The sequence below is a fragment of the Phaenicophaeus curvirostris genome, chromosome 26 (genome assembly GCF_032191515.1).
Source record: "Phaenicophaeus curvirostris isolate KB17595 chromosome 26, BPBGC_Pcur_1.0, whole genome shotgun sequence".
Classification (NCBI taxonomy): Eukaryota; Metazoa; Chordata; class Aves; order Cuculiformes; family Cuculidae; genus Phaenicophaeus; species Phaenicophaeus curvirostris.
In genome coordinates this window covers 3,762,376-3,783,683 of record NC_091417.1, presented here as the reverse complement: position 1 = coordinate 3,783,683, position 21,308 = coordinate 3,762,376, and the positions used below count along the sequence as shown (strand labels likewise).

At 55.6% G+C, this 21,308-nt stretch overlaps 3 protein-coding genes and 1 non-coding gene across 4 annotated transcripts in view; 1 reads left to right on the top strand and 3 right to left on the bottom strand.

Moving 5' to 3' along the window:
* Nucleotides 1-100: 100 nt before the first annotated feature.
* On the bottom strand, nt 101-6,840 carry ABI3 (ABI family member 3). Its single transcript, XM_069876845.1, has 8 exons — nt 6,485-6,840; nt 4,624-4,791; nt 3,679-3,855; nt 1,937-2,019; nt 1,737-1,829; nt 979-1,187; nt 739-855; nt 101-514 (listed from the first exon to the last, which is right to left on the bottom strand). Exons 1-8 carry the CDS (start codon nt 6,599-6,601, stop codon nt 354-356), a joined length of 1,125 nt encoding a protein of 374 aa, XP_069732946.1. The 5' UTR covers nt 6,602-6,840; the 3' UTR covers nt 101-353.
* Nucleotides 6,841-7,684: 844 nt separating this feature from the next.
* GNGT2 (G protein subunit gamma transducin 2) lies at nt 7,685-10,546 on the top strand. Its single transcript, XM_069877059.1, has 3 exons — nt 7,685-7,962; nt 8,927-9,016; nt 9,398-10,546. Exons 2-3 carry the CDS (start codon nt 8,933-8,935, stop codon nt 9,521-9,523), a joined length of 210 nt encoding a protein of 69 aa, XP_069733160.1. The 5' UTR covers nt 7,685-7,962; nt 8,927-8,932; the 3' UTR covers nt 9,524-10,546.
* Nucleotides 10,547-12,175: 1,629 nt separating this feature from the next.
* TRNAQ-UUG (transfer RNA glutamine (anticodon UUG)) lies at nt 12,176-12,247 on the bottom strand. The gene has a single exon. It is a non-coding gene; the product is annotated as a tRNA-Gln (tRNA).
* An 8,360-nt stretch (nt 12,248-20,607) lies between these two features.
* IGF2BP1 (insulin like growth factor 2 mRNA binding protein 1) overlaps nt 20,608-21,308 on the bottom strand; it is a 28,764-nt gene continuing 28,063 nt past the window's right edge. The window contains exon 15 of the mRNA XM_069876798.1: nt 20,608-20,842. Within this exon, the coding sequence (XP_069732899.1) occupies nt 20,750-20,842 (93 nt within the window). The 3' untranslated portion in view covers nt 20,608-20,749. The remainder of the gene's footprint in view (nt 20,843-21,308) is intronic.

The window sequence follows — 21,308 nt, the reverse complement described above, 5'->3', positions numbered from 1 at the left end:
GGAGAGGAGGGAGCTGGGCTCTTCTCCCAAGTGACAGGGGACAGGACGAGAGGGAATGGCCTCAAGCTCCACCAGGGGAGGGTCAGGCTGGACATCAGGAAAAAATTTTTCACGGAAAGGGTCATTGGGCACTGGCAGAGGCTGCCCAGGGAGGGGGTTGAGTCACCTTCCCTGGAGGGGTTTAAGGGCCGGGTGGACGAGGTGCTGAGGGACATGGTTTAGTGATTGATGGGAATGGTTGGACTCGATGATCTGGTGAGTCTCTTCCAACCTGGTGATTCTATGAAGCCAACAGGCAAAGGTGAAGCGCAGCCTGAGCAAGCTGGGGCGCGGGGGTCGCCCGTCCTCAGCACTCAGAAGGGCTCCACGTAGTTGCCGGGGAAGAATCCGGCTTCGTCGCCCATGACGCCCTCGCACCAGCCGTCCGAGTAGCGCCGCGTGACGAAGAGGAGGGCGCCGGGCGCGAAGGAGAGCTCGTTGTCCTTCTGCCGCATGTAGGGGTAGAGGGTCACCACTGTGGGAGGAAGGCGAGAGGGGCCGTGGAGCTCGGAGAGGCCACTCCAAGGACCAGCCACCTCCTGGGGTGGGGACGTGAGCCTTACACCCACCACGCAACCCACAGCATCGCCCGCGATCCCAGCACCAGCTCAGAGTTGAGCCCTCGGTGCAGGGGGTGTGGGCACGGGCTCAACTGAAAGCACCACAACGAAAGGGTCTTAGGGTTTGGGGGTCCCGCACCTTTCTCCAGGTAGCTCTCCGGGGCCCACGGGGGATCCTCTGCGCTGGGTGGCGGTGGGAGGGTCACATCCTCACAGTCGAGCAAAGCCGGTGGTGGCAGCTCCAGGTCATCCGGGGCTGCAAACACCCCAAAATCAGTGAGGGACGAAGGGCTCCATGGAGAGAAGGAGCCACGTGCAGCCCCCACCTCCCCATTCATTCCCCCCATGAGCATCCCTGGACCCCCCAGCGTGAGCTCACCTGGGGGCACGAGGTCCAGCGCGGACACAGCCAGGTCTCCAAGTGGAGGGGGGTCCAGGACCCCAGGGAGAGGTGGGGGGTCCAGGACCCCAGGGAGTGGAGGGGGTGGTGGGATGGGAGCTGCAGGCGTTGGCGATGGGGCCAGCGGGAAGGGGAGCGGTGGTGGAGCGGGGACGCCTTCAGCGGGGGCTATCGGGGCTCCGCTCGAGCTGAGGATGAAGAATCGATGGTGTCAGGGTGGGGACCAGGCTGAGGTGCTGCCTCTGCCCCCCACCCTTTGAGTCTGTGACAGGACACGGGGCCATCGCTGCGGGAAGATCCCAGCATCCTTGTGCAAGCCCTGCACAAACCCTTTCCCACCTTGTGCCTCCTTTTCCCCATCAGAGACCCTCTTTTTAAGGGCATATTGGTGCTCTGGAGACAAGCACTACCTCATGTGGCAAACCTCCCACTCCCAAACCCCATATTTTTCATCAAAACTCTGTATTTTTCACAAAACTCCTAGATTTTTCACTGCACCCTCATATTTTTCACCAAAACCCTGTATTTTTCACCCAAACCCCAATATTTTTCACCCAAAAAACCTCTATTTTTCACCAAAAAACCTATATTTTTCACCAAAAAACCTATATTTTTCACCCAAAACCCATTATTTTTCACCACTATATTTTTCAAACCCCCTTGCAGCAGACCCTCTCCCGAGCATCACAGTGACGGTGGCCGCCCCAGGTCCTCGTGAACCCCAGCAGCACCAGTACCTGTTGGACACCAGCAAGGAGGCAGATGGGGCTGTGATCTTCCCCTCGGGCACCACGGGCGGCTGGATGGGCTCGGGCACGCGGGCACTTCTCCTGCAGGCAGAGCCTCCAGCTTGGGACGGGACCTGCACCCTGTGTCACCGCTTGGTGACACCCAAAGGTCAAGCCCCCAGCCCCGTCCCCTCCTCACGCAGCCTCACCCCAGGGTGCCCGAAGCCTGCGCCGACGTCTTGATCCCCTTCCGAGCCAGGGTGCCCGTGCGGGAGAGCTGGGTGCTGTGGTCCTGCGGGCACGGGGAGAGGTGGAGACGTCAGTTTGGGGATGATACTAAGCTGGGTGGAAGCTGGATCTGCTGGAGGGTAGGGAGGCTCCAAAGGGATCTGAACAGGCTGGATCCACGGGCTGAGACCAATGAGATGAGGTTTAACAAGGCCAAATGCCGGGTCCTGCACTTGGGGCACAACAACCCTGAGCAGCTCCAGACTAGGAGAAGTCTGGCTGGAAACTGCCTGGAGGAGAAGGACCTGGGGGTGTTGGTTGACAGCGACTGACCATGAGCCAGCAGGGGCTCAGGTGGCCAAGAAGGCCAATGGCATCTTGGCTTGGATCAGACACGGCGTGGCCAGCAGGGCCAGGAAGGTTCTTCTCCCTCTGGACTCGGCACTGGGGAGACCGCTCCTCGAATCCTGGGGTCAGTTCTGGGCCCCTCACCACAAGAAGGATGTTGAGGCTCTGGAACGAGTCCAGAGAAGAGCAACGAAGCTGGAGAAGGGGCTGAAGAACAAGAGGAGCGTCTGAGAGAGCTGGGGGTGTTTAGCCTGGAGAAGAGGAGGCTGAGGGGAGACCTCATTGCTCTGTGCAACTCCCTGAGAGGAGGTTGTGGAGAGGAGGGAGCTGGGCTCTTCTCCCAAGGGACAGGGGACAGGACGAGAGGGAATGGCCTCAAGCTCCACCAGGGGAGGGTCAGGCTGGACATTAGGAAAAAATTTTTCACAGAAAGGGTGATTGGTCCCTGGCAGAGGCTGCCCAGGGAGGGGGTTGAGTCCCCTTCCCTGGAGGGGTTTAAGGGACGGGTGGACGAGGTGCTGAGGGACATGGGTTAGTGATTGATGGGAATGGTTGGACTCGATGATCCGGTGGGTCTTTTCCAACCTGGTGATTCTACGATTCTATGACGGGTGAGGGCCAGCACTAACACCTGACAAACTCATCACACCCCAGAGGCCCCCCCGTGAGCAGCAGCGCCCCAAGCTCCCCGCAATGGGAGCAGCCGAGCGGAAGGAGCCGCAGTGCGGAGGTGGCTGAGAGGCGCCCGCCAGCGTGGGAACCACAGCCGCAGCATCTCCGCTTCCCCCCGGCCCCACGGCAGCTGTGCTGGGGGCTCGTGCCCGTGAGGCTGACGAAACCCCCACCCCACGGGCGCCTTCTGCTTTCGGTGCTGTCAAAGGCGCCGTGGGGGCGAGCAGCGCTGACGGCCTTCGCTGAGCATCGTGTGCCTCAGTTTCCCTTCTCTGTGTTGGACTGTGTTCCCCCTCCCCAGGCTGAGACCAGCGAGCCCCAGTCGGCTGTGGAGCACAGACAGATCCTGCTTCTCCTTCCCAGAGGGGTCAGAGCCCCCTGTGCACCCACCAGCACAGCCCTGGGGACATCAGGGATGGGGAAAGCCCATCCAAACCCCCAACCCTGTGGGACACCCTCCTCCCGCTGACATGGAATGGTTGGCTTGGAAGGGACCTCAAAGCCCATCCAATTCCACCCCTGCCCTGGGCAGGGACACCTCCCACTGGATCAGAGGCTCCGAGCCCCATCCAACCTGGCCTTGAACCCCTCCAGGGATGGGGCAGCCACCCCTGCTCTGGGCAACCCACCCTCACAGCAAAACTTTTCACCCTGAGATCTCATCTCAATCTCCCCTCTGTCCCACCACCAGGGCCACACTGACCTTTATGCCGTGGCCGATGTCATCCAGGACACTGAAGTTGAGGGGTTTCCTGTAATAGGGCTCCAGGCAGGGAGGGTTGGGGGGCACCATGATCTTCTGGTAGGACAGGAACCTCTTGCTGACGGTCAACGAGCCGATCTCACGGCGAGACACCTTCTCCTTGTGCATGTCAACCCTCTGTGGAGATGGCCTCGTCCCACTGTCCCATTCCAAGTTCTCACCACCTCCTGCCGCCCCCTCCAAGTCCCACCACCCTTCCCAGCCCCCAGGGAAGGATTCAGCCTGACCCCCCTGGCCCAGCACAGGGATGGACCCTCCTCTGCTCCATCACACAGGGGGATGATGCCCTTGATGCCACCACGGTGGATCCAGCCCTTCGTAAACTGGGAGAAGGAGAGACAGGGAAGCAGCGGGGGGACACATGAGCCTTTGCCACCCATAAGCAGTTTTCCTGCTGTTTCCAGAGCGATTAAGGAGTCCTGTCTCCTCCCATGGCTGGAAAGGCTCCAGGCAGCTTCCAACTGCCAGGAAGAGGGTGGGTGGCCATGGGGCTCCACATCAGTGTCCCCAAGCTCTGGGAGGACGAGGCTGGGCCCCAGAAAGGGGAAAGCGTGATAGCCAAGCCGAGGCTCTGAGCCCCATCTTTCCATTCTGGCCCCTCTGAGGTTTCCCAGGCAATTCCCATGGTCCCCTGCATGGGGATTTTCAAGTGCCCAGACTGGGAGAGCACCCCAGAAACCAATTTCCCAGCCCTTGGGTGGACTCATCCCCCCATGATGTGTTGGGTGACTCCCACCACCCCCCAAGGTCTTGCATGTCCACAATAGGTGATGCTACAGGGGCTGTTGCGGGGAAGGAAGATCCTCAGCCCTTCGAGCTTCCCAAACCCCGTTGTCCAGAGCCCATCACCTTCTCAAGACCCAAACCTGTTGGGACTGGTCCCACCTGGGCCACGCAGCTGACGTCGGCTTCCACCTTGCGCAGCTCGGCCGCCTGCAGGTCCAGCAGGCGCAGGAAGGCCGTGGCCAGGCTGCTGACCTGGTACGTCACGCTGGCCAGGGACTGCGTGCTCAGCGCCATCGTCTCCTCCAGCGCCTTCCGCTTGTCGCTCGCCTGGAGGGAGAACCCAGCTGGTGGGACGAGCCCACCCTGTGTGGCCACCATTGCCCTACATCTTCATGTTGGAGTCACACCAGAGGTCATAGAATCATAGAATCAGCAGGTTGGAAAAGACCCATTGGATCATCGAGTCCAACCATCCCCATCAATCACTAACCCATGTCCCTCAGCACCTTGTCCACCCGTCCCTTAAACCCCTCCAGGGAAGGGGACTCAACCCCCTCCCTGGGCAGCCTCTGCCACTGCCCAATGACCCTTGCCATGAAGAATTTTTTCCTAATTTTCAGCCTGACCCTCCCCTGGTGGAGCTTGAGGCCATTCCCTCTCGTCCTGTCCCCTGTCCCTTGGGAGAAGAGCCCAGCTACCTCCTCTCCACAACCTCCTTTCAGGGAGTTACAGAGAGCAATGAGGTCTCCCCTCAGCCTCCTCTTCTCCAGGCTAAACACCCCCAGCTCTCTCAGACGCTCCTCTTGTTCTCCAGCCCCCTCACCAGCTTCGTTGCTCTTCTCTGGACTCGCTCCAGAGCCTCAACATCCTTCTTGTGGTGAGGGGCCCAGAACTGACCCCAGGATTCGAGGAGCGGTCTCCCCAGTGCCGAGCCCAGAGGGAGAAGAACCTCCCTGGCCCTGCTGGTCACGCCGTTTCTGATCCAAGCCAAGATGCCATTGGCCTTCTTGGCCACCTGGGCCCCTGCTGGCTCATGGTCAGTCGCTGTCAACCAACACCCCCAGGTCCTTCTCCTCCAGCAGATGCTTCCTTCTGCTTTCCAAATGCATCAGACTTCCCCCCAGCTCCGCCGGTGGGGGACACACACACCCGTCAGGCGGCAGCGCTCGGCTTTTCCAGCACTGGGGACTCATCAGAATTCCTCCCGGGGATGCCAGGTGCCTGGCTCAGCCTCCTGCTGCCCCTGGGGACAGTTGGCCATGCCACCAGCCTTCCTTAGGGACAGATGGCCATCCTTGGGGATGTGCTGGGGACAGCATCCCACTTCTCTGAACACATCAGCCGTGTCCCCCCCAGCTCCGCTCCGGCGGGTCGGTCGCTGCCAGCCCCCTGGGAGCAGCACCGGGGTCTGGCTCGAGCCAGCAAGGCCACCAAGACCTTGCAAAGCACACAGGGACCCCGCTGGCCGTGACACCCTCCCAGCAAACGGGCCCAGAATCCCCCTTTCCCTCCTGGCTCATCCCAAAAGCTCCTGCTCCCCCACTGCCCTCAAGGGGAGCAGGCAGGGAGGAGGAGGGCAGCTGACAGCAGCAGAGCTTCACGCTCGCCCTGTGTGTGCAGGCGCCCAGCTCCGCTCTCCCTGACCACAAGGCACCTCCTGGGGACACCGCAGGCAGGGCTGGTGACCCTGGTCCCCTCCAGAACTTGTCTGGAGGCACCAAACCCCACAAGGACTCACCCTTCATCCCAAACTCTACCCTGCGAGCTGAGCAGAAAAGCTGCTGTGGAGCAAGAGGGGAAACTGAGGCACGAGAGGAACGAAAAAACCCAAACAGCAGCACGCAATGGCAGGTTGGATGCTAACCAAGCTGCTCGGGCTCCCGTCTCCCAGGGCAGAGTCTTCGGGGCTTGTCACCCACTAGCCACCCCTCGAGGGCCACCAGCTCACGGGGCTCCGGGCTGTGCCCAGCATCGCACCCACTTCGCCCCGTGCCGTTCTCCGCGTCCCCGTGCCCCTCACCTCCAGGTAGTTGCTCTCGCAGTAGTCGGCGACCCTGTGGAGGTTGCAGTGGTGGTCGCGCAGGACCTGCCGGCCGGCGGGGATGTCGCGTTGCTGCAGCTGCTCCAGCTCTGACATGGTGCTGGGCTCGGCTCCCACTTCCTCCCCGGCCGCCTTGGCGCCGCGTTTTGAAGCCGGCGGCGGTGCTGACGCAGGACCCGCGGGCGCCTCGGTGTCCCCAGCCCCACGAGGGACGCCCAGCCCGGCCACCTTCTCCCTGCAGCCCGCGGGAGAGCCAGGGTGGCAAGGAAGGGTGGGTGGCCAGCGGGGAGGCAACTGGTGGTCCCAACTCCTCGTCCCTCACCCCGGGGACACGCTTGGCCACGGCTCATGGTCACCTCGCCAGGGTAGGGGACGAGAGCGGCTGATGTGGTGAAGGATGTGACTCACGGAGAGGGTGAGCGACCACGAAAGCCGCCGGTGACCCCGACCTCCATCTCCGCCACCCACACCCACCCTCCGTGAGCCACTTCCCGGCAGGCGTGGGGAGAAGCTGCTCTGAGGCGCAGCCAGGGAAGGCGATTCCCTTTGTTGGCCAAGCAAGAGATGCAGCCAAGAGCTTCGAGTGCCAGGACCTCCTCCCTGGAAAGCCCAGGACCCCTGTGCACTCCACGCAGTATTGTCTGGGTCACCCAGACCGCGTTCGGGATGGATGGGACCATCCACCCCTTCTCAGTGCTTTGCTAAACGTGTTTCACATCCCCACGGGTGAGACCGTACCAAGGGCAGGAAATTCCCACTTCCCCGTGCTTGGAAATCCCTCTCTGCCTTCTCCTCCTCCTTCAGGCGCTTCCTCAAGGTGATGATCTGTCCTCAACCCCAGTGACTCGGCACCAGCCGGCCAGGAGCAAAGCCCCCGTTAGGGCTTGGTCCTTCCTGAGCCCGCGGCCCCACAAGGGCAAGGGAAATGATGGATTTCCTCCAGCACCAGCCCAGCTCCTCACACCCGCATGGACTAGGAGCCGCCCGAGCTGCTCCCAGCCCACGATGAGGCTGTACCAGCCCCAGAATCCCTTTACCCCACTTCTCCATCTCCTCCCGAGCTCCATGGGAGCTCAGAATCCCACAGGGGATGGTCCCTCTGTCCCAGCCAGGCAGGACACTCATGGCAGGGATGCAAGGGCTTCCCAGTTGCCCCAGTTCCCCAGCCCATAAAGCTCTTCTCCACTCCACCTTCCCTCCTCCTCCTTGCCCTCTCCGCTGCCCCACCACTGATTACCCCCGGGCTTTGAGGCTAATACCCAACACCTGACCAGTTTATTCCTTGAGTCTATTATCAGCTTAAAGACCAAAGACATCTGCTTCCCGCTCCCTCCCAGAGAGCAGAAGGAGTCTTCAAGCCTGGATCAGGAGAGCGAGCGCCCAGTCGGCGACATCTCCTCTCGGATGGATCTCTGAGCGTCTCCACCACTGAGAGGGGCAGCCCCTCGTCCCCGGAGGTAAGTGGCTTCGCTCCCTCCAGGTCCAAATGGCATCACGGGGTCCACACAGATCAGGAGCCGTCCTCTCCGTGGTTGCCAGCGCAGCCGTACAGTGATTTTCGGCTCTGCGTGCTCTGCCAGGAGCAGCTCCCGGGGTCAGCTCTGCGCTGAGGGCATCGAAACGGAGAGGAGCGCTGGGTACAGGCATCACCAGAGCAGCTCAGAAAACCACCAGGGTCCGGGATACACAGGCTCGACACTTTCCAGCACAGAGCCAGGGCACATTTCAGCTTAATCACATTCACGTTTTTATTTAAAAGGTTGTGGCCAGGCTTTCAAACCCGAGTTGAAACATAGGAACAGTGCAGCTGTACGGGAATCTCACATAACCCTTGGAAGGGCTTTTGTGAAAAGAAAGCTGGGTTTTTCTAACCCACATGGCCCCAAAATCCTTCCGTGGCAGCAAGTGATACCTCTGCCTGCAGCCAGTGGAGCTCACGGCAACGAGGGGGCCTCAATCCATGTTAGAACTTCCTTGGGGTGGGCATAAGGAGTGGGGAGAAGGGAAAAATAATTAGTTCCTTAGGAAACCTGCAGAGATGTTCCTGCCTAGGGACAGGACACAGATTAGAAAGTTTACAGACCTGGGCATCTAGGTTCTCCTGCGGGGCTGCTGCTGAGGCAGCCCCGAAGCCTCCTGGCTCAAGCGTCTTGGGGAAACCAGTCTCCGTGGCAGCAAAAACCTTTTTAAAAAACAGGCTGGATCCTCCTCCACTGCCCTCAAACTGCATCTGTCGCTCGATGAGCCTGCTGAGAACAAGCAAATGAAAATCTGGTTACAGCAGATGTTACAAGAAGGGGTTTGAAAGGTGCCTCCCACCCTGGGGTTTTATTTTAGCATCACGGGGATAGCCGAGTTCTCATTTGCCTTAGGAGGAGCCCATCTCTGTACTAATAATGAGCCATTTCCCTGGGGTTACAGGGCAAAATGGCTCAGGACATGACAGAGAAGGAGCTGCTGAAGATGGAGCTGGATCAGCTAAAGAAGGAGGTGAAGAACGAGAGGCAAATGGTAAGTTTTACACCCCAAATGCAAAGGGGCCGTGCCCCAGGGGAACTTCCTGACCTGATCGTGCTGCAAAGGACTAAAAAACAAACCACCACAAGCCCTGAAATTAAACCTCAACTACAAACAGAAGCATGAGCATTCACACCTCGCCCCTCAAGGCAAAATTTGGCTTAGCCCCACGTCCCAGAGCCTGGGAACCGCCAACCGCAGGCAGCGAGGTGCCCACAGCGCCCCAGAGATGCTCTCGGGGATGTCCCACGCGGGAGGATGCCCATGGTAACAATTCCACTTTCCTCGCTGCACGAGCGGGTTGGTAGGCAGCGACGAGCTCTGCAGCGAGGGTTCCTTCCCGTAACCCACGCGGAGCGTTTTCTTCCTTGACAGATCTCCAAGACCGGCAAGGAGCTCAAGGAGTACATCGAGTCCATGGCAGGCGAGGACCCGCTGCTGAAGGGAGTCCCCGAGGACAAGAACCCCTTCAAGGAGAAGGGTGGCTGTACGATAAGCTGACCCCCTGCTGCTGGCGCTGCCGGGCACGGGGATATTCCCGTGCGCAAGCCAAGACTGTCAGAAACCTGCTTGCCCCGTAGTCTGACCTCAGCGCTGGGGAGTCCAGAACCAAAGCGTAGTGCACCCAAACGATGGCAAAAGATTAATAAAAGGAGAAAAAAAAACCAAACAACCCAGAAGAAGAAAATCCCCACCGGAGATGAGGCTCAGCAGCCGGTGCGGCGAATGCTTCGCTGCTCTCACGGCTGATTTACATTTGGTTTCCTGCAAGTGAAACTTCTGCATTTTTAGCAGCCAGCGGCAAACTGGGCTTTACTGAAACTGTGGGGCTGTGTCTGGTCTCAGCCCTCTCCTCCCCAGCACCGAGCTCCTGTGCTGCAGAGGAGCCTCACAGCAGGACTTTGCTCAAGCCACATCCTCTCGCTGCCTCAGTTTCCCCTTCTGGCACAGGAGGGCAATGCCCTTCCCACTGCTTTGCGGCTTCCAGGGGTCTGAAACGTTATTCTCTTTATTCCTACGCATGCCCCACCGTTCCTACAGCCCATGGCTCCCTCCCACCGTGCGCCCTGCATCGAGAGGCAGGCGCTCAGCGCAGGGCTGGATGGGCTTCACCCAGCGCAGGGTAGGGCATGGGAAGGAGCAAGGCCCCAGGCAGCTTCTTCAAACCCTTGCTCCACCTCGAGGTCTCGCTTCCTCCCCTGGAAAACCCCTGGCAGCCGTGGGAAAGCAAACCCAGAGCTCTTGGGTCCTGCCTGAGACCACGACGGCTCCGAGCGCTTCATAGTCAGCCCCCTTTCTGCAGCCCCGACTGGGTGATGGGCAGGGGGGCTGTGCAGCCTCATCCCACCATGTCCCATCAGTGATGGGGATGACTCGGAGGAGGCGGTTTTGTAGGGGAAGCAGCTTTTGACCCCTCTTGGAGCAGCGTTTCCCCACCTGCTGGCTCTCATGGATGGGGCAGCCCTGCTCAGCACCAGGCTGAGGGGTCCCTCAGCCCCCCGAGCATCCCAAGATGGGTGTTCCCATCAAGGTCAGATTGAATGGGCTTCTGAGCAACCTGATTGAGTCGAAGACGTCCCCTGTCCTCACTGCGGTGAGGTTGGACTGGATGGCCTTCATGGTCCCTTCCAATTCAAACCATCGGATCTACGAATCTCAGCTGAGGGCAGACACAGGGCTGAGGCTGCTCCTCCGGCACGGGGCTCCCCACCGCCAGTCCCCCTGCTCCTGGACAGAAAAAGACAAAAATAAAGGTGGTTTCATCCTTTCCCGCAGACGCTAAATAAACCCGACAGCTCAACCACGGCCACTGTCTTTCTTGTAGCAGCGAAGGGGCTGGGTGGCGGGGCCGGTGGCCGAGGCAGAGGCCGGGCGGCCTCTAATCCGGGGTGATCGCCCAGCCCCAGCCCGGCTCCCGGAGAGGATTGACCCAGCGATCGACCGGAAAGCTGCGTCAGAGCAGGCTAAGCCCTGCTGAAGGGATTCGGGACGAGGCCCAGCAGCGGCTCAGGGCAGAGGGGGTGTTTAGCCTGGAGAAGAGGAGGCTGAGGGGAGACCTCATTGCTCTCTCCAACTCCCTGAGAGGAGGTTGTGGAGAGGAGGGAGCTGGGCTCTTCTCCCAAGGGACAGGGGACAGGATGAGAGGGAATGGCCTCAAGCTCCACCAGGGGAGGTTCAGGCTGGACATCAGGAAAAAAATTTTCATGGAAAGGGTGATTGGGCCCTGGCAGAGGCTGCCCAGGGAGGGGGTTGAGTCCCCTTCCCTGGAGGGGTTTAAGGGACGGGTGGACGAGGTGCTGAGGGACATGGGTTAGTGATTGATGGGAACGGTTGGACTCGATGATCCGATGGGTCCTTTCCAACCTGGTGATTCTATGATTCTGTGAAAGAGGCAGGGGGCACAGACATAGCAGAATGAGAGCAGAGAGGCAGGAGGGCAGAAGCAGAGGTAGGGGACAGAGGCAAAGGGGGCGCAAAGGCAGAGAGGCAGGAGCAGAAGGGCACATGGAGAAGCAGAAGGGCTGGTGCTGAGAGGCAGGAGCAGGGCTAAGGGGGCAGAGAGACAGAGGGACAACAGCACAGGGGCAACGGGCAGAGGGGCAGAAAGGCAAAGGGGGCAGAGAGGCAGGAGCAGAGGGGCATGAGCAGAGGACGAGGCGAGAAACAGGGCAGGAGCTGTAAGGGAGGAGCAAAAGGGTAGACGTAGAGGAGGGTGCAGAGAGAGGGCCTGGTTGGGGGGCATGACCACAGACAGCCAGGGGCCGAGGCACGGGAACAGGAGACGCGCACAAGCCACACACGCTCACCCACCCTCCCGCCCCTCTGACTGCAAACGCCCCGCACCGTCTCCGCCTTATAAGGGGCCGGGGGGCGGGGCTTAGCGCGCCTCCAGCCAATAGCAACGCGGCGCGGCCAGAGCGACAGCCCGCGCGCCCAATCAGCGCTCAGCACCGCCTCCCGCGCTTCCCCCCGCGCATGCGCAGCAGAAGCGACCCCCGCACAAAATGGAGCCCGGCGGGGGCCGGGAAAGAGAAGGCGGCGGGGAGGGGGGGCGGGAGATACGCGGTGTTTCCCGCCCGGCCCCCCCACCGCCGAGCCCCGCTGATGGCGGCCGCTTCCCGGAACAGGCGCCCGAGGGCAAAAAACGACGCGAGGTCCCACCGAGATTTGAACTCGGATCGCTGGATTCAAAGTCCAGAGTGCTAACCATTACACCATGGGACCGCTGTGAGCAAGGCCCCACGCTGCATCCCTATCAACCTTCACTGACCCCACGTGTGGAATCAAAAACACCATCTCCGCTCTCAATTCCTCTATTTTTTCCTCTATTTCACCTCTTTCTCTATTTTGTTCCTCTATTTCATTACCCTATTTCTCTCTTCCCCCCTCCATTTGTTTTTTTCCCCCTTTTCACTCCCTTATTTCTCTACCCACTTATTAGTTTACCACTTATTTCCTTTATTTTACTCCTCTATTTCTCTATTATTTACTCCTCTACTATTTCTTTTACTCCCTTAGTCTGTTTTTTTCCTCTATTATACCCCTTTATTTCTCTATTACTCCTTTAATCATTTTTTTTGCTGTATTTCACCCCTTATTTTCTCCATTTTATCCACTTATTCTCTATTTTGCCCCTTACTTGACCCCTTTTTCTATTTTTTTCCTTATTTTACCCTTTATTTTTTTCTGTTTCAGCCCTCATTTTTGTTATACCCCTTAATTCTCTAGTTCCCCTTTATTTCTCTCCCCCTTCCACTCCCTTTTCTCATTTTAACCCCTCATTTCTCTGTTTTTCCTCTATTTCAGCCCCCGCTTCCCCCTCCTTTTTTACCCTTTATTTTCCCTTCCCCACCAACAAAACCACACAACCACTCGTTTAGTTTTTTTGCTTGTTTGTGTTTTTTTTTTTTCTCTTTATTTTTAAAAACGAAACAGTGGAGTAAAGCGGTTTGTGGCAAAAAAAAAAAAAACAACAAAAAAAATAAAATAATAAAATAAAATAAAATAAACCCAAATCAACCTGGCTGGAAGAGAAGCGGAGCCCGCGTCCATCCGTAAATCCCAACTCCACATCCAAGCCAACAAAACTGCCTCATGCGAGGGGACGAGGGAGGAACACGGATTAGAAGAGGCAAGGAGGAGAGGGAAGGGGAAAGGCAATAAGAAAATCAGCTGAAAAGATGAAAAATATCATAATTACAGCAAAGTAGAATCGGGTTTTGTCCGAAGAGCCTGGAATTGGGGCGGCTGCTGGAAGGAGCCCCATCCTGCCCCCCCAAAAAAAGCTGCTGGAAAATAAAAAACCAACCCCATCACCTGCGATTCCCCCAGCGACGGACCAGGGAGCGAGGAGGATGGAGGCGTAAACGGCGGAAGAGTAAATATCCAAGTCCAAAAGAAGAAAAAAATAAAAGTCACGGAAGGTTGAGCATTAAAAATAACTCAGTTACACCCAAACTTTTGGGACTGCTGAGGTCTGGAGCTTTGACACCTAATGACCACGTTAAAGTGAAAAGAAAGCCCATAAATTCTATTTTTAAAGAACATTTTTCTTTGGAAAAAAGAGAGTATTTTTATTTTTTTTTTTCCCCTAAACTACAGCGTGTGGAGTTGCCGCTACCTAGATTTCACCTACTGTCGCTAAGAGGTAGATAAACAAAACTGGATTGGTTATATATAAGGTTGTGCCCCCGCATCCGACGTGTGGCGAAGCCGAGGGGCTCCAGGGGAAAATCCCGGCTTCCCGGGGGTTTCACCCCCTCTGGAGACACCCCAAAAATCTGCTGGGGTTCAATTTAGCTGCAGGAGCCAGCGGAGGGGACGGTGGCGCGGGTTAAGGGCCAGATTCCCTCCTGAAGTCAAGGAATTTGATTCCAAGATGAATCCAGATGCGTTTCGAATGACCTGACGCAATTAACTGCTGGGTAACGAACGTTCACACCGATTACGGCCATTTCAAGGATTAGTTTCTGCCCTGATTCTGGTCAATCCCATCGATTTCCCAGGATTATCTGGATCCCCTCTGGATCTCAGCCAAGATGATCCGCCAACAGCGATGGGAGAGCCCTACGAGCCCAGCATCATTCCGTGCCGGGGCCGCGCTCCGGATCAGCCGTGTTCCACCACCAAACATCAGCAAACTCCTTCCCACCAGACTTGCAATGACCGTTTCCCAAACACATCCCCAAAAACGGCTTCAGTTCTGCTGCACGTCCGACTCCTAGGGCTTCAACTTCTGAATTTTTTAAGCAAAAAAAAAAAAAGCCTTTTTGCTCTTTCCTCAGCCTGATCTGCGGTACCCAAACACCTCCTGGTGTCCGTAACTCACTACCTTGCTGCGATGGTGGGGATGGGCTGTTCCCGTGGTCTGGCACAGCATCCCAACGCCTTGGACCAGCAGAGCATCCCACCGCCATGGACCAGGAGAACATCCCACCGCCATGGACCAGGAGAACATCCCACTGCCATGGACCAGGAGAACATCCCACCGCCACGGACCAGCGGAGCATCCCACCGCCACGGACCAGGAGGAACATCCCACCGCCACGGACCAGGAGGAACATCCCACTGCATGGTCTGGGCACAGCATCCCACCACCATGGATCAGCGGAACATCCCACCACCATGGACCAGCGGAGCTTCCCATCGCATGGTCTGGGCACTGCATCCCAACACCATGAACCAACAGAGCATCCCACCACCATGGACCAGAAGAGCATCCCACTGCCACCGCATCCCGGCAGAGCACCCCCTTACCATGGTCCAGCAGACCCTCCCACCACCACTCAGAGAGGTATTTGTCTTCAACAAAAAGCCCTAACTAATTCTGCAACGTACAGTAAAGCAGCAGGGATCAGACACGCACCTAAGTCAGCCCAGGGATGACTTTTCCAGGGGTCCAGCTTGGCCAGTATCTGATCCTACAGCCCTCCTGGCATCCTCCAGAGCCTTCCTCCTCGGCTCTCCTCTTCCTCCTCCCCCATACAGCTCTCCCTCACCACTATGTGGGAAGTGGAGATGCTCAAGCTGCCTCCCCAGCAGCCAGAGGGTCTCTGCCAAGCTCGAGGGTCCTGCCACGGGGGGAGGTGAGGGTCCCCATTCGCCCCTCGGGGCTCCCCTCTCAGCTCTGAGGTAGTTTGCACACACGTACGTTTTTCCAGCTCGCAAGCACCTGCACGGCCTCCAAAAAAAAAAAAAAATTCATGATTGAAGAGCCTCCGTCTGGTTTCGCTCTGCTCTGGATCTCAGCCACAACCACAAACGAGTTAAAAAACAAAAAAAAAATTGGAAAAACCAAAATGAAAACAAGAGGAAAGGCCAATTCGACCGAACGGGGACGCATCTCTCTCCTCCCCACGTGCTGCCGATGCCGAAGCTGCCACCGGGAATCCTGAATTAATCCTCACCTTGACTGGTTATTGCCAAGCGCCTGCTCTGAGGTCGCTTCCCAAGCGCTGGGTACTGGCACGTGGCCACAAGCAAAGCTCAAAAAGCCTCCCACGCTCAAGCATCGCTCGATCCCGCTGCCCCACGGCCGCTCCCAAAGCGAATCCGTAGCCTAATCCTGCATCCTCCATCCAGGGATACCCGGGCTCAGCGCGGCACGACCCGAGCGGCTCCGGGGAAGCCAGGATGCTGAAACCACCCCCCTGCCCTCTCGGGAGGATCTTCACAGGATCACACCAATTGCATCCAAACAAAACAAAAAAGCTACAACAGAAAAAAAAAAAATTAAAAAAAAAAAAATCAGAACCTCCCCAACCCCCGCCCCTCCCCGGTTACTAAATTCTCCAAAAAACAAGAAAGTTCCAAAACCACCAAAAGCCTATGTTGTGTGGAGCCGCAGGGGACGGGGGGACCTACATCAGAAAAAAGGAATTAAATTAAAGAAACATCTTCAACTGTCTTAGAGCAAGTCTGCGTTCCTGATCTTTTTTTCCAAGTCTAGAAATCACTCCAAAGAGCCGGAGCTAGAAATTAAAGATTTCATTCTGGCACTGATGAACCCAACCGTCGCTGCTTTGTTCTTTTTTTCAGCATTAAAAAAAAAAAAAAAAATTAAAAACTCAAAACTTAATGCCCAGGAAACACAAAATGTAGCTTCAAGGCAGTTTCTTTTCAGTATTTACAATGGATTTTCCTCTATTTGATTCCATAAAACCCCTCCTGGCTCCTCAGCCGAGCCAGGCTGCAGGGAGGGAGCGCAGCCCCAAGCCCACCGGTGCTTTAGCAGCTAAAAAAGTGCTCAAAGCTTGGGATTTGGGGAATTTTTTCCTTTTTCTCTCCTGTTTCTCCAACTGAATGGCAAAAGCTAACTCCGAGAGCATTAAAATGAGGCAAATCCCCCAAGCCAAGTCTCTCCGCAGCACCATGCGGGTCATTCCCGCGATGCTTTGCGTGGGATACGGCACCGTGGAGCACCAAGTGCTTCCAGGATGGAAATTTATTCATCCTCACACCAACCTAGGGATGCAGGAGAGCATCATTTTTATCCCATTCCCATCTCCTGCCTAAGTCCACCTGTCCCAAATCTAAAACTCCGCGTCCCTCCTCACCCCACGGCCAAGGACGTTTCCTCACGCGCCCCAGGATGAAGCAGAGTGAGGGCTGCTCCTCGCTCGTGGGGGGGAAAACGAGTTAAAATTCATAAAATAACCCTAAATTATTCCTGCTAGGATTAAAAAAAAGGCAGAGGGGAGCCCATGGTGTCGCTCACCCCGCCGTGTGGAGGTTCCCCATAAATTACTTTTGATTCTGGTGCAGAGAGCGGCTGGAGGAGCCACCAATGGGGCTGGGGACCTTTCCCAGTGACTTTCAAGGGTCACTACAGCATTTTTTTCCCCTATTTCTTCATTCTAGGGCTCACCCATGTCTCCTGCCACCCATCTCCCCACCAGCCGCGCCAGAGAACCTGCTTTATCACGCTCCTACTCCTCCCAGCTCATCCTGAGCTTCGGAGTGATCCAGGAGATGCTCAGAGGCATCAATGGAGCACTCGCTATAAATAATTCCCCTTGGGAAAACAAAGAGATTCCCCCTCAAAAGCACCAAAGGGGGAAAAAAAGCACCAAAGGTTTCCCTGAATCACCAGATTTAAGGTCAAGATCTCATTGCAACAACCAGCTGGACAGGACCAGGGGGGGCGTTCGGGGGGTTTATCCCTCAGTGATGCAGTTTGAACCGGTTAGGAAAACCGCTTGCTGTCGGAAAAAAAACTGTTATAATCACCGATGTCTGAATATGCTGCTCTGCACAAGGCTGGAAAGAGAGAAAAAAAAAGAAAAAAAAAAAAAAAAGTAGAGAGCCAGAGATTTCAAGTAATCCAGAACCTCCAGAACCATTTTCCCTAGGAGAAATGCCAGAACACCAAAAAAAAAAAAAAAAAATGAAAAAAAACAATGAGGAAACCCCTGAGCAGCCTCACAGGGCGCTGCCAGGCTTTGATTCTGCTCCTTTGACCCCAAATTTATGGGGAAAAAAAGGATCAGTGCATCCCTAGGGCCAGTGCCGGGCAGACCCCGCGCTCCTCGCCCATCCCAAATATTTCTAGGATGGGGACAGCAGCACCAGGTGCTCCCAAATTCACTTCACCCACCGAATTTTTTCTATTTCCCATCCAATCAAGGCTCGTTTTGCTGCAGGTCTGGAGAAAAATAACAAGATGGGACTTTAAAAAAACCCTGTGAACCTTTCCAAGCGGGCTGAGGGGTATAAGCCAAATGGTCCACAGGGTCAGGTTCATCCTCACTCTCCTCAGTGTGCGTTTTATATAAAAACATTGGCTCCCGTTAATCCCATTAATTCCTCTCTCCTCACTTTTTTTTTTTTTAACTTTTTTTTTTTTTTTCCTTTAAATTGCTAATCCTCGGTAAAACGGAGGCAAATCTCAGTAAAACATTCACAGCACCATAGTGGAGAAGATGGTTCGATGCTGCCTCCGTGGCAACACAAGAGGCAGATCCAGTTGGGTTCTGGGATAAACAGACTCATCTAGATTTATGGCTTTAAGGGCTAGAAAATAAATCACGTGGGCTGGTGCAGTTTAGATACCAGCAAACCCCTGCCGAGGAGCTCATCCTCGCATCATAGGATGGTTTGGGTTGGAAGGGACCTTAAAGATCATCCAGCTCCAACCCCATAGGCGATGGGCAGGGACATTCCTCTAGAACCCATCATCCCAGCATGGGAGACTTCTCCTCCCCAAGCTCTCGAGTCCTCGCTGGAGCTGGGTGGAAAAGGCTCTTCAACCAGGGCAGGGTTGCTAAGTTGCTTAAATTTAATTTAAAAAAAAAGAAAAAAAGAAATTACTTTTTTTTTTTCCAATTGAAAAGGTCAGTTGGCTCCAATTTGTCCAAGGTCTCGCGGAGTCGCGACATCCGACAGCTCTGGTGGGTGGGTGGATGGAATTCCTGCAAAGCTAACACGGCTGCTCCCATCTTTTCCACTATGTCTGCGGTTCCTGTCGTTCTCCATAGAGAGCTCATAACGCCTGGGTACCTGCGCACAACTCCTGGCTCATAAGAAATTATGAAACTTAACTTCTCTTTTCATTAAAAAAATAAAATATTCAAGACTATCAGCTTTTATATAAAATATCAGCAAGCCAAAAAAAAAAAAAAAAGAAACCAAAAAAAAAATTCAATTGCTGAGGTAACTTCATACCTTGAGGTAGCTTTTTTTTTTTCCTTTTCTCTTCTTATTTTGTTTTTTTCTTTTTTCTCCTTTTTTCCCCTCTCATTGCTCACTCACGGTGCTGCCCCCCACCCCGCCCCAGCTCAGCTCCCGCTGTCGCGATGGGATACGGGACAGGAATTGCTGCACGTTCCCTTCCCGGGTTGGGCTCGAGCGGGAGGGCTGCTCTCCACTTTGGAACACAAACAGGTCAAAGCATCAACACGAGGGTCACTCCAAATTCCCTCCTTTTTACCCCAAATCGGCACCCGCTGGGGTCGCTCCCAGCTCTCCTCCTGCCTGGATGATCTGGAATCATCCCTTTGCCCCTAAATTCATTCCAATTTTACTTCCCCCCTACCCCTTTTCCCTGCAAATTGGAACAGGAAAATCAGTATAAATCCATATTTCAGCAGCTCCGCCACAGAGACAAGCCCTTCCCAGCCTGGATGGGGCGGTGGCAGCAGTTCCTGTCCCTTCCAAATACTCGATATTAAAACAAACCATTCAAATCTCTCTCAACTCACAAGTCCACTAAGAGTGACGGGAATCAGTGACCATATCGCGTTCGTTTGAGCGTGTATTTGGGTATTTCCCATGGGAACGGCTCTCACTGCAGGGGTTGGAGGGGGTTAACTGTTTCTTCTTCAATAAAGAAAAAAAAAATCTTTTTAGAAACTAATAAAAATGTGCCAAATTTCAAGAATAATCTTTCCCTACCCAGAAGGGGGAATCAGACACAAACAGCTCAGAGGGGTTCGGGTGAGCTGGCACCTCTCGCTTTGCCAATTAAAATATTCCTAGAGTGTCTTCTGGATTCCCTCGTGGCTCCGATGGGATTTCAGAGCACAAACCCCTGTGCTGGGTGGGGAAACTGAGGCTGAGGATGCAGCAGAGCCGGAGAAGTGGAATCCCCCGACACCGAGCATCCCTGCAACCTCATAGCTCCCTCCCACCCCTAAACCCTTCTGCACACACTTAATTCCCAAAATCCTATTCCTAAAGAGATGAATTCCATGTTTCCCAAGCAGGGGGCTCTTTGCTTTGTTTGGTTTTTTTTTTTCTCTTCTATTTTTTTGCTGGTTTATTGCTGGAGCTTAAAGGGAGGAGGGAAAAACCAAAGCGCTTCCCTCACCCTTTCCCTTCCCAGATATTCAGCACCGTCTCTAGGACACGGCATCACCTCCACAGTGGAGATGGTGGGCAAGAAAGGTCACAGGTCCCACTTCTGCTGTTATTTCATAGGCTTGGAAAAAAAAATAATTAAAAAAAAAAAATGAATTCTTCCTTTAACCTACCCTAAAAATGAAAAGAAACGTTCAAACAACGGAAAGGAAAAACAACATCCCGGAAAATTGAGGGGCTCTCCTGGCTCCTCGGGCTTCACAAGGCACTGCACCATGGGCGGCGTGCGGGATGAATCCCAGCCAGAGCAGGGCTGAATTCCCAGGGATCCGAATCCACTGGGTGCTAAGTTGGGGCTTTCATCATTTTTTTCTTATTTTTTTTGCCCACGATGGATCCTGCAACCAACAGGGGTTGGTGAAATCCCCTGGGATCTCTTCAAAAAAAAAAAAAAAGAAAACAATAGGAAAAAAAAAGAAAATTCCATGCTCCGAAAGGTTTTAATGCCGCTCTGGGAACATCCCCCAAGGGAGGAGGGAGCGAGGGGTCGGGAGACGCAGCCGCCGGGCGCCTCGGCTGGGACGGGACCTCCGGAGGCTACTTAAATGAGAGGGGCAAGTGCTGCACCCACGAGAGGAGCCCAGCGCCGCGGCGGCTTCGCCTCCTCAACCCCAGCACCGTGCCTGGGCTGGCGCTGCAGCACCTCTCGCTTCATTTAAGTAGCTGTCCTGGCACGTGGAGCTAAAAACGGATCCAATTTTTTTTTTTTTTTTTTGTTTACCCTAGCCATCTACCCTGGAAGCCAATCAAACTGCCTTTAATCTCGGTTAATGAAACAATTAGCATCTCTCTCTACGGTAACTGATTCCCAGCCACTCTTAAGCCCGGCATTGGCTTGTTCCGCGTTTCACGGTGGTGTCGGTGCTGCTCTTATTTCCTCCGCGCTTGCGTCTGCCCGCTCTGTCCCTTCTGGTGCTGCTGCTTCACCTGAGCCAGGATGTCCCGGATCTTGCGCTGAGCCATCTGCGGAGGAGAGAGCAACGGGGGAGCTGGAGGGGAACCCAGTGAGAGCCCGGGGAGAAGGAAAGGGCTTTGCATGTGGTGAAGGACACTACAGTGCTCAGCAGGGTAGGGCTGGGCGAGGTTCATAGAATTCTAGAATCACCAGGTTGGAACAGACCCACTGGATCATCGAGTCCAACCATTCCCACCAATCACTAAACCATGTCCCTCAGCACCTCGTCCACCCATCCCTTAAACCCCTCCAGGGAAGGGGACTCAACCCCCTCCCTGGGCAGCCTCTGCCAGCGCCCAATGACCCCTTCTGGGAAAATTTTTTTCCTCATGTCCAGCCTGACCCTCCCCTGGTGGAGCTTGAGGCCATTCCCTCTCGTCCTGTCCCCTGTCACTTGGCAGAAGAGCCCAGCTCCCTCCTCTCCACAACCTCCTTTCAGGGAGTTGCAGAGAGCAATGAGGTCTCCCCTCAGCC

Coding starts and splice junctions, on each gene's coding strand:
- ABI3 (XM_069876845.1), bottom strand. CDS start 6,601: ATGTCAGAGCTGGAGCAGCTGCAGCAACGCGACATCCCCGCCGGCCGG. Junction 2,020..3,678: donor ACATCGGCCACGGCATAAAG/GTCAGTGTGGCC, acceptor CCGTGCCCGCAG/GACCACAGCACCCAGCTCTC. Junction 1,188..1,736: donor TCCTTGCTGGTGTCCAACAG/GTACTGGTGCTG, acceptor CTTCATCCTCAG/CTCGAGCGGAGCCCCGATAG.
- GNGT2 (XM_069877059.1), top strand. CDS start 8,933: ATGGCTCAGGACATGACAGAGAAGGAGCTGCTGAAGATGGAGCTGGAT. Junction 9,017..9,397: donor TGAAGAACGAGAGGCAAATG/GTAAGTTTTACA, acceptor CTTCCTTGACAG/ATCTCCAAGACCGGCAAGGA.